The 19192-nt window shown below is 38.1% G+C and overlaps 2 protein-coding genes across 2 annotated transcripts; one reads left to right on the top strand and one right to left on the bottom strand.

Annotated features, from left to right (window-relative positions):
- Positions 1-5323: 5323 nt before the first annotated feature.
- On the bottom strand, positions 5324-17229 carry LOC121729594 (cell division cycle 7-related protein kinase-like). Its single transcript, XM_042118153.1, has 9 exons — positions 17000-17229; positions 16706-16931; positions 14545-14638; positions 13919-14061; positions 13389-13629; positions 12223-12501; positions 8843-9023; positions 7792-7946; positions 5324-5842 (listed from the first exon to the last, which is right to left on the bottom strand). Exons 1-9 carry the CDS (start codon positions 17109-17111, stop codon positions 5702-5704), a joined length of 1572 nt encoding a protein of 523 aa, XP_041974087.1. The 5' UTR covers positions 17112-17229; the 3' UTR covers positions 5324-5701.
- Positions 17230-17716: 487 nt separating this feature from the next.
- On the top strand, positions 17717-18828 carry LOC121729728 (CDGSH iron-sulfur domain-containing protein 3, mitochondrial). The gene is made up of 3 exons (XM_042118337.1): positions 17717-17872; positions 18141-18367; positions 18639-18828. Exons 1-3 carry the CDS (start codon positions 17822-17824, stop codon positions 18769-18771), a joined length of 411 nt encoding a protein of 136 aa, XP_041974271.1. The 5' UTR covers positions 17717-17821; the 3' UTR covers positions 18772-18828.
- The last annotated feature ends 364 nt before the right edge of the window (positions 18829-19192 follow it).

Below are 19192 nucleotides of genomic sequence, written 5' to 3'. Positions count from 1 at the left end.
CAAAATATAAAAATGTATTAAAGTGACGAGTTTTAATTATACATACTTTTTTTTATAATTTGATAATTTTATTTTAATTTCATTATTAATAAACATAAATAAGTAATACTACAAATCGAATCATTTCTGACCTGTTACAACTTTTCCCTAGACATATCTTAAGAAGCAATTTTTTTGTTCAATATTATTTATTTTCCTTCTAGAGCGCTTACAGACGAACGGCACGCGTCGGCGGCAGTCCACGGCAGCCGTCGACAGTTTATCACGCTTGCAGTTGTGACGTATCGCGTAAAGGTAAAGGTCCACAGGTCGATATCGTACGCAACAGACGTCTAGCATCAAACGGATATTTTTTTACAGTACGTCCACTGTATCGGCAGCGTACGGATTACCGACTAGACAGTATGCTTATCTTCAAATTAGTCCAAACAAAGTTTCTAAGTCAAAATTTCTGCTTTCGACTATTCCATCCACACCCCCCTTTTGAGCATTGATTTACTAGGCTATTCGATAATCCGTACGTTGCCGATTCAGCGGAAGTACTGTTAAAAAAATTATCCTATTTGATGCGAGACGTCCGTTGCGTATGATACCGACCTGTGGCCGCTTACCTTTAGGCGGTACGTCACAACTGGGGGCCTACCACCACCTCTACTAAGGGGGGTATTACATTATCATTTATATTGGATCATTTCTATGATCATATATAGGATCCAATATATGTATATGATCATTTGTTCATATCTGCTTATTACATTATCATATTTCATTGATCCTATTTTACGTCATATGTGGTTTCAATAGCCAATGGAGAGCGCTAACGCTGACAGGTATTGACGTCAGGGTTACTAGATCTCAGAGAATTCGATTTGTCAAAAGACATCGTCATTTTTAATATGGCTTTGTTTTTTGTTATTTCAGCAAGATTATCCAAGTATATAATTAGAAAAATAATTACATTACATTATTTGAAACATATTAACGAACAAGAAATTAAAAACTCTTTTTTATATTAAATAACTGGCAACACCTATTTCTATGACCGTATTGGATCCAATCTCTCAGCAAATGTCAAAAATCTATGATCAAGGAAGAAATGAATCATATGTCTATATTACATTGTCCAATATCATTGTCTCAATGATCTCGGATCCAATATACATATATGATAATCTAATATCCCCCTAAGCGGCACCGTTTGACAGATAAGCAATAATTTCTTTAACTTCAAGCTAGCGATCTTAAAAAAGTTGATATTTCACAGAAGATTTAACAATATTTTGCATTTTTTACTGTTTTTTAGTAAAATTATATTTAAAAAGTGAGTACGGTAATGTTATTGTTATCTAACAACAAAGTTTTCTGGAAACATGATCGTTTTAGGGAAGGTCGTGGTAGATCGCCTGCAAGCGTCATAAACTGTCAACGGCTGCCGTCAACTGCCGCCGACACGTGCCGTCAACTGCCGTCGACTGCCGCCGACACGTGCCGTTCGTCTGTAAGAAGCCTTAGACAAATAATTACACTGTCTTATGTAAATTACAGAATTCTAAATAAAGAAGTCAATAAGTAAAATATATTTTAATTTATTATACAACATTGAGGTAACAATACATCAAAACAGTTTTAAGGCACTATCGTTTGCATAAGAATTCATTGTTTACTCAAACATAACATTTTACAAAACAATGTACTAATACTGCCTTTTTAAATACACACAGCTGAGATCTAAGTATAAACATAAACCGATATCACAAAATTATGTACAGTCACTATATCCTGTGCAGTGTGCACCATTATTCAAACTTATTCCTAATGAAATAAAGTTCAAAAGTGTAACACCCAACATGTCTGAGACAGACTCCAAACTAGTTTTTATTATTCGTAGCTCCAAACATACGAAAACTTCATCATAACTCATGCACATCATAATTTAAACATAAACATAATATTTTTACAATTAATAAGTACTTAATACCAGGGCGGCTGAAAAGTTTTGAGCCTGAGTCGCCGCCGTTTGAGAGCCGCACCATTTGGAGTACAGAGCTGTGATAAAATTCTTAACAAAGAAGAATAAAACGACGACGGAAATATTTGAAGAGATGACAGCTGTTTATGGGGAGTCTGCACCTTCATTTGCGACCGTCAAACGTTGGAACCGACAGTTTAAACTTGGCAGGGAGTCACTCGAAGATGACCCCAGGTCAGTAAGAAAACGTTGAAAAAGTAAAAAAACTTGTTCTGGAAGATCGGCGAATTAAGTTGTGGCAGATAGCTGAAGCCATAGGCATTAGCAAGGAACGAATCGGAAATATTTTGCATGATCACCTGCACATGAAAAAGGCTTGCGCGCGATGGGTGCCGAAAATGCTGACGCCTCTGGACAAGCAACGTCGAGTCACAACTTCACAGGAGTTTTTGGACATCTGTGGCGATAATCCAGACGACGTTTTTTCTCGTCTTATTACTGTTGATGTAACCTGGATTCGACAGTACGATCCGGAGTCAAAACAGGAGTCAATGCAGTGGATAGAAAAGAGAGAAAAGCCGCCACGGAAGTTCAAAGTAGAAAGGTCGGCGTCCAAGCTCATGGCCACTGTTTTTTGGGATTGTGAAGGTATTTTGTTCATTGATTACCTTCCGAAAAATACCACAATGAACGGAGACTACTATGCCGCATTGTTGACGAAGTTACGTCAAGTGGTTGTTGAGAAACGGAGAGGCAAACTGACAAAAGGAGTCCTGTTTTTGCAAGACAACGCGCCCGTCCACATTGCGCGAGTTGCAAGGCGTGCCCTCACCGAGACAGCATTTGAGGAAATCAACCACCCACCCTACAGTCCTGACCTGGCTCCTAGTGACTATTTTCTCTTTTCAAATTTGAAAAAAGACCTACGGGGAAGGAGATTTTCCATTGACGAAGAAATGAAGATGGCCGTAGATGAACATTTTAAAGACAAAACGGCGAATATTTTTTCATTGGGTTAAAAGCTCTTTACAATAAATGTAAGAAGTGCATTGAAATACAGGGAGACTATATTGAAAAATATTTTTTTTGTACATTTTTATCAGCATTTTTAATACCTTAGGCTCAAAACTTTTCAGTCGCCCCTCGTACAACCGAAAACAAAAGTAAAAACTTATTATGGCGCATCCACACATGCCGCCGGGTTTGTAGCCGGCTTTCAGACTGCCTTGCCAGTTGCCACCGAAGCCGGCGGCATGTGTGGATACAGCATCAATTATCGTTATTTTTTTGACAATAATAAATATTAAATGTGGTTTTATAATGACGCGTCTGCCAGCGCGGTTGGTAAGCGTCTCGGTTCACGAGCTTTGAGTGCCAATAGATCGTTAGGTACATAGTAAACATTAAACTAACCGCGCGGACGGTGTTTCGGCCGCGCTGTTCTCATTACGACTGTACGAGATGGCAAACCGCGTGGCTCTGAACTCGTTTTATAGTTTCGAGCGGGTCATCCGCGTGCTTGCGAGCCGCGCTTACCACCCGCGCGGACGGTACGCGTGTAAAACCACCCTAAAAGCATATTATCATTTGTTAAACTCAAATTCTTTATTTCAGGGATTGAGAAATAAAAATCGTTAAACAGTACAGACTTGCAATAAATCAAGGTAACGTTAAAAATGTATATTTAGTTTGGTTTGTTTAAGGTTTCTCACTTTAAAACGTTAGCACCACTCGATACATAATGGTCATTTAAGGAACCACACAGGTGTATTTGTATTCACAAGTTTCAGGAAAAATAGGAAAATGTATCTTCCACTAAAGAAAAATAGTAAGACTAAATTCAGCAAAAGTGTGGGATCTCCGCAAAAGGCTCCTGAGCAGGTAAACCATCCCATATTCAGTCTATTACAGGAAGCTAACGTAGGCTTAATATATCTTACAAAATAGTTAACACGACATCCCAAAAGAGATATGTAAAGGTAAACCTCACAGCCTTAGCATTCTAAACAATGGTAACAATATTACTAACATTAATTAATTTACCCAGTCAGAGACTTACTTTTACGGTATTCCTTAAGATTTACATTTTACCAGTCTACAACACCGAATTTTTGCACTGTTACTAGCGACTATACTCAGTTTCAATTTATTTTGATGTTAGTGCAAACATTATATTGGAAATTGATAAATGTGCCAATGTACTTCATTTGAATGGCAATAAAAGCATTACAACCGCTTCAAAATGAATGGAAACAGAGTACCAGATTTAAGACTGGGTTGCACCAGCTAACTCAAACTCAAAATTTTTTAATCAGAATAAATTTTTTCAAATATTCTCTGAACTTCGGGGCTACACAGATGCCTACCACCGGTTCGGGAACTAACCCGGCGAGAAGAACCGGCGTAAGAAACTCGCACTTTTTCTAAAAAGATGGAAAATTACAAAAAATATATTATAAAATAACAGTGTCATTATGACTAAATAAAATACAACGAGTGTACAATTATTATACATAATATTATATAGAAACAGCTCTGCAGGGGGCAACCTTATTCCCATGGTGTACTATCATTCATGAAATCAGTAACTTTATAGTACGCTTTGGTACACAAACATTCTTTAACAACTTTTTTAAATCTATTAATTGAGAGATTTTGAACGATTTGTGGGATCTTATTATAAAGGCGTATACATTGACCTTTAAAAGAATTTTTGACTTTAGTAAGTCTGTAACTTTAACTGTAACTTTATCTTTAACTACAGTGCAAAATGTCAAATCTTAAGTTAAATATGGCGTCCTTACCTCCGCTCATACGTGAATTTCTCCGGTTAAACTATAAAAATAACTTTAGTTAAACTTTAACTTTAAGAGGATACACCAGGGGCTAGAGAAATGAAAAAAAAGTACGTGTAATATCTATAGCTGTCTCCCTTACCTCAAGCCTCTACCGCAGAACGCGATAGAGACAACTGCAGAAAATCCAGAAAATCAACGATTCGTTGTCCCCTGATTCCTTCTCCAAAACTTAACCGATCTAAGTACTTTTTTCATTAAAGATTAAAAAAAGGCTTGAGCTGTGTTCCTATGTTTTGCTTTTTTTGTATAATCTAGCCAAATCTGTTTTCTGGACGTTTGAACGCAGCGGAAAAACTGGCCATTTTTTTGGGTTTTTGAACGTTCATATCTTATTTAATAATTAAATTATGAAAAAAAAGAAAACATAGGGACATCGTATTAGTGGCCGTAGATATTCAGGAAAAAAATAATAACTCTACTAGCATTATCCAGGGAGGAAACAGGGGACAACGTTTGTATGGAAAAAAGGGCGGTGTGGACTCCTCTTAACCACGTCTCTGGTGCAACCCAACCTTAAAAGTTAAAACTATGCAAGTGCCACATTTTTGTGTCATACTTGATAATTTTAACATGGTAGACTGGCAAAACAATCGATGACGTAAGTGGATGAAGCGGCTAACTAATCTTTTTAAAATGTTATTTTTTTGCATAAATGAAGGCTTTAGGACCGAAAAATAATTTGCAATAATAAATCCCTATTTTTTCTATATTTCCGGTTCTAAGCGCATTAATGCAATGAAACAAACATTTTCAAAATTGTTAGTCATTTCATCCAGTTACGTCTTCAATTACAAACACACTCGTACCATTCTCGTACAAGGCACTCCGGAGGCAACTTTGGCATCGGTGGGGCGGTGGGCGGGGCGGGGCGGGGTCAGTCGGCGAGGAAGGGGTGTCGTAGCGCGGCGGCGGCGGAGGGACGGGTGCGGGGGTCGGGGTCGAGCAGGCGCGCCGCCAGCGCGAACGCCGCGTCCGGGAACCCGCCGGCTCGCACCGCCGAGCTGTACTCTTCCGCCTGAAACGATTACTTGTCACGTTTAATGCAATAAGTACATTTTTGTTCGCTAAGGTAATATGCATTAAGCAAATCAAACACTATATAGTATATATAGTAAGTATATCATAAACTAAATCCGACTCCTGGAAAATAGGAGAGCATTTAAAATTTAGAGTATTTCCTAGCGCCATCTATTGATCAGTAACGATAGCTGCAGTATAGACAACTTCGCAATAATTGCGAATATATACTACCGAATATACCTAAGTATAAAGACTATAAAGGCCCCTCCCTACATTGGGCTATGGTGATAATTATTATCCATACTAATATTATAAATGCGAAAGTATCTCTGTCTGTCTGTCTGTCTGTCTGTCTGTCTGTCTGTCTGTCTGTCTTGCTTTCACGCCAAAACTACTGAACCGATTGCAATGAAATTTTGTACACAGTTATTCTAGAGTCTGAGAAAGGACATAGGCTACATTTTGATGTGGGAAAATATCTTATTTCCATGAAAATATCGATGAAAATGAATTCGCATTGCGCGTGGCCAGCGCTCATCCCGGGGGTCCTGGGTTCAAGTCCCGCAGGCGGAACAAAAAGTTTTCAATTTTCCTGGGTCTTGGATGTGTATTAAAATAAAATTTCAAAAATATTAAACATATTTTATGTATAATATTATAAAAAATCCAGAAATATATCGATGCAATTTCTAATACGAACATTTTAGTTCTAATACGATTCAACAGATGGCGTTTTAATTTTTACTTTATTGTAACATAGAACTAATCATACTTATTAGTTAGTATGTTTTTGTTTATAGTTTTTAATACGTTAGAATATTATCTATACTAATATTATAAATGCGAAAGTATCTCTGTCTGTCTGTCTCGCTTTCACGCCAAAACTACTGAACCGATTGTAATGAAATGTTGTACACAGATAGTCTAAAGCCTGAGAAAGGACATAGGCTACTTTTAACTGGAAAAGGGGGTTGTAAGGGGGTGAAAATGCGTAAATTTGGTCAAATTAAGTTAGTTCCAAAAACTTAAAATAGATGGCACCAAGAGTTCCCTAGATCGCGCTATTGCTTGCTCATGCGTATTTCTATAAGAGGTGGTACCATGTCAAACTAGGCTTTTCGATTCTTTCGATTGTTATACATGTTGTTAAATAACTCACGTACCAACATAGAAATCAGAAACAACTGTCTACCAATAATAAATACTAAGGCCCGATTCGACCAAACTTGAAGTTACACGAGTATAACTATCATGAGAATAATTTTACTCCTTTTAATTTACTCTAGGGTATAATCGTTTGCATTTTACCAAGTTACTCAAAGAGTATGAAATAAAATGTCAATTATAGTTCACAATGACACCGACCGTGACAGGTGAACCCTGTTATTCTCAGTTCTCAGCAACTATTCTCAGTTTAATATTTATTCCACCAAAATAGCCCGTTTAATTATTTACTCCCGTTACCTCATTCTTGGATTAGAAGTTGGAAAAACGCAAACTTAGATTAGGAGACAGTTATACTCGAGTAAAATTTTACTCCAGTTTGGTCGAATCCGCCCTAAATAGTTTAATGGCCTATGGGTATTGGCTATTGGGCAAAGCTAAAGTTGTGTAATGCATTATGCAGCTAAGTTGTATAAAGCTAAATAAGCTTTAAAAGGTATAAAAAAGTTTAATTAAAAAAAATCATATTATGTGCACACTACACGGCTGTTTTGGGTATTTTGATTGAAGGGGTACCAGGGTTTTAAAAAGCTTTTGACACCAATTTTATTGACACCGCGCGCTATAAACTGAAGTCCACGCGGACGAAGTCGCGGGCAACAGCTAGTAATACATAATTATACATTTTATCACCATAGCCTAATGTAGGGAGGTGCCTTTAATCTTTACTTTTACTTAGGTATCGGGCGGTACGACAATAATGATGAACGTATAACGTACCGGCCGCCCATCCCGGCAGACGCAGTGCGGTCGCGGCACGCCGCAGTCGTCGCAGGCGGGCGCGGCGGGTGCGGGGGGCGGGGCCGCGCGCAGCCACGCCGCCAGCTTGCGTAAACACAGCCCCGGCCGCCGCGACGACGTCACCAGCCTCCGACCTGGTCGATTATACCGCCGGTGAGGCACTCGGAGACATATGTGATATGATGTTGATTAAGCTTCAATTTGATAAAGAGTTTCAGAGAAAATGTAGTTGCTAATATCAAAATCTTCATTTAATTACAGTTATGTAATGAATACCCGTGTCCGAGTGCGGCAGTAAGTCTCCGTGATAACAGAGTATACAGTTTAATTGTCTCACAGTATGGTATTGCGATGGATATAAAATATATTATTGCTTGCAAAAGATTGCTATTTATAAAATAAAAAAATAGTTACATGTTGATACTTTTAGCAATATTCCGCGAAATAAACTTCAACCTGTAAGTAAATGAGTGAGTGTACGCATAGGCATGCGTACAGCACCTCCCTCCTCTCCCACCACTGGCCACTGCCTATGCGTACACTCGCATGCAAGAACCTGCAAACACCACCACCACACAAGCAATAATTTTAGCAAATTCGTGCAAGGTCTCTCACCACCATACAAGTTGAAAACCTCGACGCGCGTTTCGCCCCAACACCGGAGCATCCACAGGATGTGGACTCTACGAACAACGTCCGTCACGTTCATGCCTATGCGTACACTCACTCATTTACTTACAGGTTGAGGATTATTTCGCGAAATATTGCTAAAAATATCAACATACTAAATTTTAAACTATAGAATTCTGCAAAGTAACGCCTGATTCTATTAACTATTTATAAAATAAGTTACTGTTTAGTGTTTGGCATAGGTACAACAATACTTTAAATACTGTTCAGATAGTAAGTTTTTATTTGTAAGTTTCTATCGCATCGAGGTAAACCAGTAATGGTAGAAATAAGTATAGAAAATAAAAATATTGTCTCTAGCGGTATGTCGCAATTCGCACTGTCAGGACTCAGGACGTACCGAGGTGAGCGGCGGCGGCGGCGAGCGGCGCGGTGCCCAGCAGGTCGTGTATCTCGGCGAGGGCGGCGGCGTCGCACGTGGCGCGCAGAAGCGGGTAGCGGGCCGTCAGCGCGCTCAGCAGCACCACGCCCGCCGCCCACACGTCCACCGCCCCCGACTGCACGCGCACCTTCAGCAGCACCTCGTATACGACGCAACCGTTCACTTTACATTTGATGACTTATTATTTATTACTTAGTATAGGACGGTATCTTTCACTCGTGTCCGAAAATATTGCTTGACGCTTTTATTATGCCGAAATGCCAATATGACGTCTACTCGATCAAATTTAACCTGTTCTACAGACGGGCTATATTAATAACGAGCTTTTGCCCGCGGCTTCGCTCGCGTTAAAAAGTATTATTATATACAAACTTTCATCCTCTACTTGAACCCCTTGGGATCGGAATTTCTACCTGCATGCCAAATTTCAGCCCGATCCGTCCAGTGGTTTGGGCTTCGCGTTGATAGGTCACTATGTCAATCAGTCAGTCACCTTTGAGTTTAATATATGTTACGCTCAAAGACCGAAATCGCTCAATGAGCGAAAAAATGGCTCACAACGCGTTGTGGTCACAGTGAAACAGCCACGACGCGAAATTCGCGTAGTGGCTCTAATGAAAACGGCCACGACGCGTTTTGGCAATCACAAAAAGACCATAACGCGAAATTCGTGTCGTGGCTGATATGCTATTCGTTTTTTTTTATTTGTTCTTGATTGATTAATCGTCCATAGGTATGGAAGATTATATTTGAATTACCACGCGTACTACAAAATATTTTTTCTTTTACTAAATCACTGCATAACGTGTTTATCATTATTATTTATAAAATATCCATAACCAGCGCCAGACAGACAGGCAGTAATAATATTAGCACCAAAGACTTCTATTTAAACTGATGTAGACATGCCATACGCACCAAATGTTCCGCCGTTCCAATAGAGCTAATTCACACCATTGCAGTCAGTCTTCACTGGCACGCTGTATGCGACGGTCGTATGCGAGTGTGTACGGTTAGCAAAGAAATTTTTAAAACAAACTTCGTTTTATTTTCAGATACTAAATGTAATCAAAGGGCAAAATGCTATGTTGTGTTATAAGATTTTGTAACAAATATACAAATATGTAAATCAAATAAATCTTCACTATCATAGTTGTTCACAATAGATGAATAATTTTTACCTGACTACAGCAAAGCAAATCTGCACTCTGCAGATTAACGCGGTATTCTGCAGATTATCTGGGTGAGTCAGTTAAAGTGCAAAAGATTAATTTTATTCTTACATTACTAGATAATCTGCAGAATATCTAGGTAATCTGAAGACTACTGACCATGCATACGGCAAATTGCATAAAACAGGTTCTTGTTTGAATAAATAATATTATTTAGTTGTAGGTATAGGGATTATTGAATTTAATTTTTAGGACCTTAACAAAGGATTAAAATTTAAGTAGCTAAAATATTACTGCACTGATAAAATGTAACAGATCAAATCAACTAGAAAAAAACCAATAAGAAACAATTAAAAACAGTCTAATGTTAGGCATACATGCAACGGTCTACCGGAGAGGTCTACCTGTGCAGGTATGCCTGCGCAAGTAAATCGGAATACGTGTGGGAATAGACCTGTGCAGTTGCTTGGACTTGCGCATTCGACCGGCGCAAAATCGAGAATCAATTCTTTCGAATGACACCTGCGCAGGCATACCTGCAGGTGACCTCTACGGTAGATCGTAGCGTGTGTGGTAGCCATAAGATTAACATGCTTAAGTCAAAAATTTTTAGGACATAAACGAAGGAAGAGTTTAGCTTAGAATATAGATTGTAAAAGAGTGACGTTAATGTGTTTTATATATTAATTTCCTAAGATTGTTCTGGGTTTTTAATGTGTTTTATTGGTAGAATATTAACCATTAGATATTTATTATTATGCACAAGTGTAGGCCAGTGATACAACTTCCAGAAACGTGCTAAAAATTGTTACAAGAACATAGTTTTCCCGCCACGTATTTGACACTGGCCATGGTTATAAAGCCGAAGCGCCATAATAAGAAAAAAATAAACAAAGGATAAAATATTCAATATTAACTTCAATGTTGTTGTTGTTAATGTTACTCCACTGATAAAATATAACGGACCAAATAGTCGAACATAGGAACAGAGGGGTGCAGTTCCAGCGAAGGAGCGTAAGAAAAGTGTTTAGTTCACTGTCTTCCGCAATTCAACGATGTACCATACGAATGGTAACGATACTATGCAAACTAACTAGGTAAAGTACAAAAAATTGCTTTTTTGATTTAAATTTCACACTTTACCGAATGGTATCAGAAAATCTGCAGATTACCTAGTTAATTTGAACATTAACGTATTCCGCATTCTAACGGTAACAATATTATAATTATTCCTATACAATGCATTCGACCACCCTCCCGCTTCACACTGACCTCACCCGCGCACGCCCTTTGCAGGTACTATTAAATACCAGTTAATTGTCAGTTGTAGTTTAAGTTTAATTTATATTATTATAAAAAACAATAAACTTAATAACAAAAAATCTTAATTTGTAATAGACTTTTTTGCAGTCAGTACTTTCGGGCGTTTGATCTTTCGGGGAGTTACGCTTGCGTTCGGTATGACCGAATGTCATAGGCCTGCATCCTTGTCACTCTTGTTACAAATAATATTGGCATCTCGCACTTGACTACGTAGATATACTTTTAGTTTCTGTGTGTGAGTAATGGTTTGAGTGTATTGTTTTAGGATTGCTTTTCAAATGAAATTTCTTAGAGTACACCACTTCTACTTCAGTTTAAATAGAATTCTTTGATTAGCACGGACATTATGGTACTATGGATATTTTCAAATAATAATGAAAAACACGTTATGCAGTGATTTAGTAAAAGAGAAAATATTTTGTAGTACGCGTGGTAATTTAAATATAATCTTCCATACCTATGGACGATTAATCAATCAAGAACAAATCAAGAAAAACGAATAGCATACTCGTATCAGGCACGACACGAATTTCGCGTTATGGTCTTTTTGTGATTGCCAGAACGCGTCGTGGCCGTTTTCATTAGAGCCACGACGTGAATTTCGCGTCGTGGCTGTTTTACTGTGACCACAACGCGTTGTGAGCCATTTTTTTGCTCATTGAGCGATTTCGGTCTTTGAGCGTAACATAATATATATATATATATATATATATATATATATATATATATATATATATATATATATATATATATATATATATATATATATATAGACTAGATGACGCCCGCAACTCCATTGTTATAATATTAGTATGGACTTTTGGATATCTAATAATAAGTTACCTCCGGCGGTCGGAAGCCCGCGGTCCCGGCCCTCGCCGCCCGCGCCGCCGGTCTGGCCGCGCACGCGCTGCATACGCCGCCCAGGCCGGCGCACGCGCACGACCCCGCCCCCGGCGCCCCGCCCCGGCCGGCGTACGACCCTACCCCCCGCGCCCCACCCCGGCCGGCGCACGGCCCTGCTCCCCGCGCCGACTCCCGCACCACCGCGCCCGGCGCCGGCACGCCCGCCAGCGCGCGCACCAGCGCCGCCCGACCCGTGATGGCATTGCGAGTCTCCTGCTGAAATAACAAATATAATTTAATCGTTGAGTATTAAAAAAAACCAACCAAGTGCGAGTTGGACTCGCCCATGAAGGGTTCCGCAGGAGCAATAAGATTTATTTTTATGAAATTAAAAGGTTTTTGATTTATTTTTATATTTCAGTTGATTTAATGAAAGTTAAATTAAGGTTTACCATTTATGACGTACTTATAAAAAAACTACTTGTTAGATCTCGCTCAAACCAATTTTCGTTGGTAGTTTTTATAGTAATGTACCTACACCGTATATTTTTTTAGACTTATCATGCCCCTACTTTTGAACTTAGAGGAGGGGGCACACATTTTACCATTTTGGACGAGTCTGTCTTGCAAACTATTTAGGTTAGAAAAAAAATATGTTAGAAACCTCAATACGATTTTTGAAGACCTATCCATAGATCCCCACACGCATAGCTTAGGTGAAATTTTTTTTTTTGTTTCAGTTGTACTTATGGGGACCTCTAAAATTTTTAATATTTTTTTTTCATTTTTGAATCAAAGTCTTAATGCGGTTCACAGACTACATCTACTTACCAAGTTTCAATAGTATAGCTCTTATAGTTTCGGAGAAAAATAGCTGTGACATACGGACGGGCAGACAGACAGACAGACCGACAGACGTCTGTCTGTCTGTCCGAGACATGACGAATCTATTTTTTTGCCATTTGGCTACGGAACCCTAATAATTTTATATTTAAATATAACTTTTTAAATGTTTCGTATAAATAATATTATCGGTACTTGGATTGTTTATATAAATGATAAAAAATAAAACTAGTTATAATATAACCTTATCTACCAGGTAAATAATAACTATAAACACGTATTTCAAACACAAGTTTAAAAAATGAAAAACTCGTCAGTACCTTGACAGTATCTACACTGTTGGTGTTGTTCTCCCGGCGTTTGTCGCTGTCGGAGTGGTTGAGGCTGGGCGTCTTGGTGGAGAGGTCTAGCGCTTGCCGCTTGGCGTCGGGGCCGTCGTCGTCGTCGTCGCGCCGGCGCTTGGGCGCGCTGGCGGCGTGCGCGGGCGGCGGCGAGCCCCCCACCCCCGCCTCGCCACCCCACACCGCGCGCTGCGACAGACCGAAGTCCACTAGGAGGTATCTGATTAAAAAAAAGTTGTATCTATATGAAATAAGACTGATAGAAGTTTTATTCATTAGACCCCAGGTACTTACAGTGACGTGAACACACAGTCTTTAACACTAGATAGAGTAGAGTTAAGGTATTGACGGTATTGTGTAACTTTGCATACACATAGTATGATTTAAATGATGTAAAATTATGCCTAAAGTAACTTTACACTGTAACACTATTTTAGGTCATGTTTTGGTTATAATAATTATTATATTCGTATGGCATATGGCATACAAACCTTCAGTACATTACATACCTTCTATTCTCTCTATCATACAGGAAGTTGCTGGGTTTAACATCTCTGTGGATGACACCAAACGAGTGCACATGACGCAGCGCCGTCAACAACGCCTTCATGTACTGCTTCACCTCCTCTGCATCCATGTCTCCAACATAATCCTGCATTGACAATAGGGTTGTAGACAGTAAACGAAATATAACACAAATAATTGTTTTTTTGAGAGTTTGTATTATAGAATTACCGAAAATGACATAAGTTAAATACATTGTTGATTTTTTTTAATGTAGATCTATATGGCCCTTTACAGCATATGATTTAAAAAAAATAATATTTTCGAAATTATTAAGGACCAATGCGGGCCCCGAGGCCCGGGTAGTAATAATGAATACAAGTCAAAACTGCTGAATCGATTTTATGATGATTTTATTGATGAAGAATTGGCTATATATTTTATACCCGATGCGAAGCCGGGGCGGGTCGCTAGTTAACCTTATAAAAATACAAATCAAACAGCCACAGTGCTGCCAACCACATCACAGAGCTAAGCTGTATAATGCTAATTTCAAAAAAGTGAAGATATTAAAAAGTAGCAACATCGTAACTTTCAAATCAATTAAGTTACATGATAAATTTATACTCACTGAAAACTTGTTATGAGGTATGTAGGGCATCACAAACACAACAGTGTCCAGGTGCCTCAAGCACAGCTCCACACCAATCACATTCTCTCTGCCCCTAGAAAATAACTAAAGTATAACAATCGGGTTGAAGAATTAAAATAGATTTTTTTTGAAATAATATAAGGAAAACACTAAACTTGCTTTATAGCCATAATATAAAAGTTTGATGTCTTGTCCACTTCATTTTTGTACAGAGAGTATTGGCCGCACTCACTAAGAGTATCTATATTAGGCCTGGAGATACTGACACAAAACTCTTGGTCATTTGTACCAGTATGGCGGTTTTACAGGGGTATAATTACGTAAAGGCAAAAAGGAAAATGATGATCATAGCGCTCGCACTGGCAGCCCAAACGCGTGGGCGTTAATCGAACGTGTCGGATAAATAACGAGTGTCGAACGATTTGTTTCACAAAAATGCTTGTATTTTCAGATAGTCGAAAAAAATAAGTAGGCGAAACACGGCCGTAGCTAGAGGGGGGCATTGGGGGGCAATGCCCTACCTTAAAATCATAATGCCCTACCTTAAAAATACCAAAACCCAAGAAATCAATAAATTATGATTATTTTTTTGTACTTCTGCCCTACCTGTAACCAATGCTGCCCTACCTCAAATCTAACTGTAGCTACAGCCCTGAGGCGAAAGCGTAATGCCATACTTGTCGGGTGCGGCTTACAGCCCGCCATACCGACGCGAATACGTTAATTTTAATAAAAAAATTGAACCATTTGTACCAGGCAAATATATTAGCTAATCATCGTCGAGTAGCCATTCACGAAAATCACCTTGCCATACTTTTCCGACAGCGCCCAGTGACCGCCATACCACTACAAAGGTGTAATTTTTTTTTTTCGCCAAACTACTTGTACCAGTATGGCATTTAAATTTTTGGAAAGTATTTCACAAAATATGACCGTTATTATTTTTCCCATACTTCTAGTAGGGGAAAAAAGTGCTGCCATACTTGAAATACTTATTTATTTGACACGTTTCAAAAATACGGCTATAAAATACGTAAAATCATTTTTTACATCATGGCATCATTGTAGTCTCGTCATTTGGCAATTGTACCAAAAAAAAAATTGTTACAGATTGTAACCATGGGGCTGGATGACTCTCGGACTTGTGTCCGATAATTGTGAAAAACTTGTGAAAAAAGTGATAAAAATTGGACGATTTGTACCAGTATGGCATTTGGATTTTTAGAAATTATACGATACAATGTGACCATTATTATATTTGCCATACTTGTAGTAGAGGGAAAAAGTGGCGCCATACTTGAAAAACCGTTTGAACTTACGAATAAAATCTTAGGATTTTGAAATAATATTGTTCATATTCGCTGCCTCCCACAGGTATGGCATTATCAGGGTCCTATTTATGATCATACAACTGTTAAAAAATTTTTCAGGGTGGTACAAATCGTTTGGCGAAAAAAAAAATTACACCTTTGCGTGGTATGGCGGCCTGTGTGCGCTGTCGGAAAAGTATGGCAAGGTGATTTTCGTGAATGGCTACTCGACGATGATTAGCTATGCAAAAATTAGCCTGGTACAAATGGTTCAATTTTTTTATTAAAATTAACGTATTCGCGTCGGTATGGCGGGCTGTTTTCCGCACCCGACAAGTATGGCATTACGCTTTCGCCTACTTATTTTTTTTCGACCATCTGAAAATACAAGCATTTTTGTGGAACAAATCGTTCGACGCTCGTTATTTATCCGACACGTTCGAGTAACGCCCACGCGTTTGGGCTGCCAGTGCGAGCGCTATGACTATCATTTTCCTTTTTGCCTTTACGTAATTATACCCCTGTAAAACCACCATACTGGTACAAATGACCAAGAATTTTGTGTCAGTATCTCCAGGCCTATAATATATAAAAATGGATTTTCAATTGTGTTAGTAACGCTAAATCTCGAAAACGGCTGAATGGATTGGGCTGATTTTAGTCTTAAAATATTCGTAGAAGTCCAGGTTTTAAAGTGACACGAAGTTCACCAGGACAGCTAGTATTATTATAAGAAACTATAACAGAAATGACAATACAAAAGTTTAGTGTCTCCTTAAGCGGAACCATCTCATTTATGCTTAAATTAAAACAATTTCTTTCGACCTTACCCCATATCCTGCAGACACCTCAATTCATGCTCTATCCGGGCAGGGTGAGAGGTCGGCACCAGGTGTTTGATAGCGTAGTACCTCTTCTCAGAGTCGGGTAACTTGTTCTGATTCTTGAGTGTGCCCAGAAACACTGAGCTGAATGTTCCCTCACCGATTTTGCAATGTAAATTAAATAATCTGTTAAGACTTGGCAGTTTACGCTGTAGCTCCCGGATTTGTTGCTCTAAAAAACATGAAATCATAATATAGAGGTTTCGGTAGGTATAAGAAATATTGAAATTACATACTCACTTTCCTGATCCTCTTTCGTGAGCCCTTCTTTTTTATGCTGTCCATTTTTAACAGACACCTTGTGGTTTGTATCCTTGGGCATTCTTTCCCAAATACTCAATATTCTAGACATAATAAGTATAATACCTCCATGTATTAAACCATAAAACACACAGTCACATTACAGATTAATTGTTACGTTTGCTTCAGGCACTTTGTTACATTTAACAATTATAAAAATATATTGTTAAAATATGTATATTTCATGAATATTGTTTTAATGAAGTACCTATATTAAAGAAAATGAACAAAAATCTTGAGAAACAAATACAAAATACATTAAAATAATTATAAATAGACCATGCCAACCAAGGAGGATCGTTAGTTGAAAAATGACGTTTGACGTTGACATTGACATTTGACGTTATGGCCGTGTTCTCATAACTGTTACCAGTTATCCTAGCTGATAGAGCTCATGTCATTTGACGTGATTTGATTGGCTTTTGAGACGTCAAATCGGTTAAAATATCGCACTGACCAGCATACTAGGATTTGTTAGGAACAACTGTTTGCTCTTGACAGTTGATAACTACAAATCGGATATGTTCCTAAACTTTAAATAGTATACTGACTAGTACACCTGACGTCTCAGCAGCCAATCAAATCTCATCAGATAGCACTGGCCACCGTACAATAGAATATAAAAGTAAGTATTGGAACACACCTGCTTTGCAATTTGCATTACGGTACTGAATACTGGGTTAGTTTTTCGTAATTTATTACAAAATAAAAGATAATAAATTCTTAAAAAAGAATAAAACTCTAATTAAAATCGTGTGTACCATGTGGGTGAACTATATCCGTCCTAAAGTTATTGCTAATTGCATCCAATTGGTAAGTAGCTTTGCCCATAATTTTTACATTATTTCTTGTTATCTTAAGTGTTTGAGGATTGCTAAGCTAAATAACACATTTTAAGATAATCAAAAATATTTAGGTAGTTAATAAGTTGTAAAGAGGTTACGGGATTACTATAAAATAACCTAAAACATTCCCAAAAGTATAGTAGTAGTTAAGTAGTAGTAAGTAGAAGCCTAAAATACATTAATTTGTGAACTACTCTCTCATCGAGATACTTGATATAATAAAATAATGTTTTCAGGCCCGGTATTCATCAAAGCCATCAAAGCCTGAAGTGCCTAAGAATCCCCTGGCTTCTGTTTATTCAGCATCTAGCCAATCAGCCAATGGAATCATCTACGACAAAAAGCCCTTTAAAGTGAGATTGGAAGCTGGCAAGACTTACCACTGGTGTCTGTGCGGCCGCTCCAAATCACAGCCGCTGTGTGATGGAACACATAAAGATGTTTTTCTTAAAATCACTCAAAGGTTATTTTGAATATTTTTTAAGATTGATTTTTAACTTCATTTATCAATGTACTTATCTATTGTTATTTCAAATTACTTAGTTCAGGATTAAGGTACTGTAGTAAAAGAAATTTACATTAATATAATATTAATGTTAAGTTCTTTAAAATGGTTTCTTAAATTTAAATTAATTTGAAACAGATTAAAGCTCATTGTTTCACAGGTTGTCTGTGATACAATTTATTTTATATTATAATATTATGTTATTCAGTTTTTGCATGTATCATTTCAGGCCCATAAGATTTACAGTAGAAAAAACAAAGGACTATTGGCTGTGTAATTGCAAGCAGACAAAACTGAGACCATTTTGTGATGGAACACACAAACAGAAAGAAATACAGGAAGCTACAAGCATCAGAGTGTAAATAAGATAGAATGTTTTTACTGGTTAGCTTAGATTGTAATAAATTTATTAAAATGTACAGGTCATAGTGTTTAAAATTTAAATAAAGGGAACTAAGGGCGCGTCCCTATCAGACACGGTACGGCGCAGCACCGTGACACGGTGCCGCAAACGGTGTACCGCGCGCCTCTATTCTGGGTAAACCTTCCGAACAAAAATTGTGTCCAAACTTAGTTGAGGCACTTATTTGGAACACATAAAAATCGGACAAGTGCGAGTCAGGCTCGCGCATGAAGGTTTCCGTTTATTAAGTTTAGCCTCCTGAAAAAATTAAGTAATACCATTGAGTATTTTGTGAATATTTCAAGTGCCTATTGTTGTCATTATTGGTATAAAGCAAATAATAGCAATAATCGGCTCGGAAAAATTTCCTCTGTTTCTGT

This window comes from Aricia agestis, chromosome 8 (assembly GCF_905147365.1).
Source record: "Aricia agestis chromosome 8, ilAriAges1.1, whole genome shotgun sequence".
Lineage (NCBI taxonomy): Eukaryota > Metazoa > Arthropoda > Insecta > Lepidoptera > Lycaenidae > Aricia > Aricia agestis.
Note: the sequence above shows the minus strand (reverse complement) of the source record. Positions and strands in the feature narration are given on the sequence as shown.

Excerpts from the sequence above, each read along its gene's own strand:
- LOC121729728 (XM_042118337.1), top strand. The coding sequence starts at position 17,822 with ATGTGGGTGAACTATATCCGTCCTAAAGTTATTGCTAATTGCATCCAA. Across the intron at positions 17,873-18,140 it reads TTGCTAATTGCATCCAATTG|GCCCGGTATTCATCAAAGCC; the intron begins GTAAGTAGCTTT and ends TAATGTTTTCAG. Across the intron at positions 18,368-18,638 it reads TTTCTTAAAATCACTCAAAG|GCCCATAAGATTTACAGTAG; the intron begins GTTATTTTGAAT and ends GTATCATTTCAG.
- LOC121729594 (XM_042118153.1), bottom strand. The coding sequence starts at position 17,111 with ATGTCTAGAATATTGAGTATTTGGGAAAGAATGCCCAAGGATACAAAC. Across the intron at positions 14,062-14,544 it reads TACCTCATAACAAGTTTTCA|GATTATGTTGGAGACATGGA; the intron begins GTGAGTATAAAT and ends TTGTCAATGCAG. Across the intron at positions 7,947-8,842 it reads CGCCGCCGCCGCTCACCTCG|GTCGGAGGCTGGTGACGTCG; the intron begins GTACGTCCTGAG and ends ATAATCGACCAG.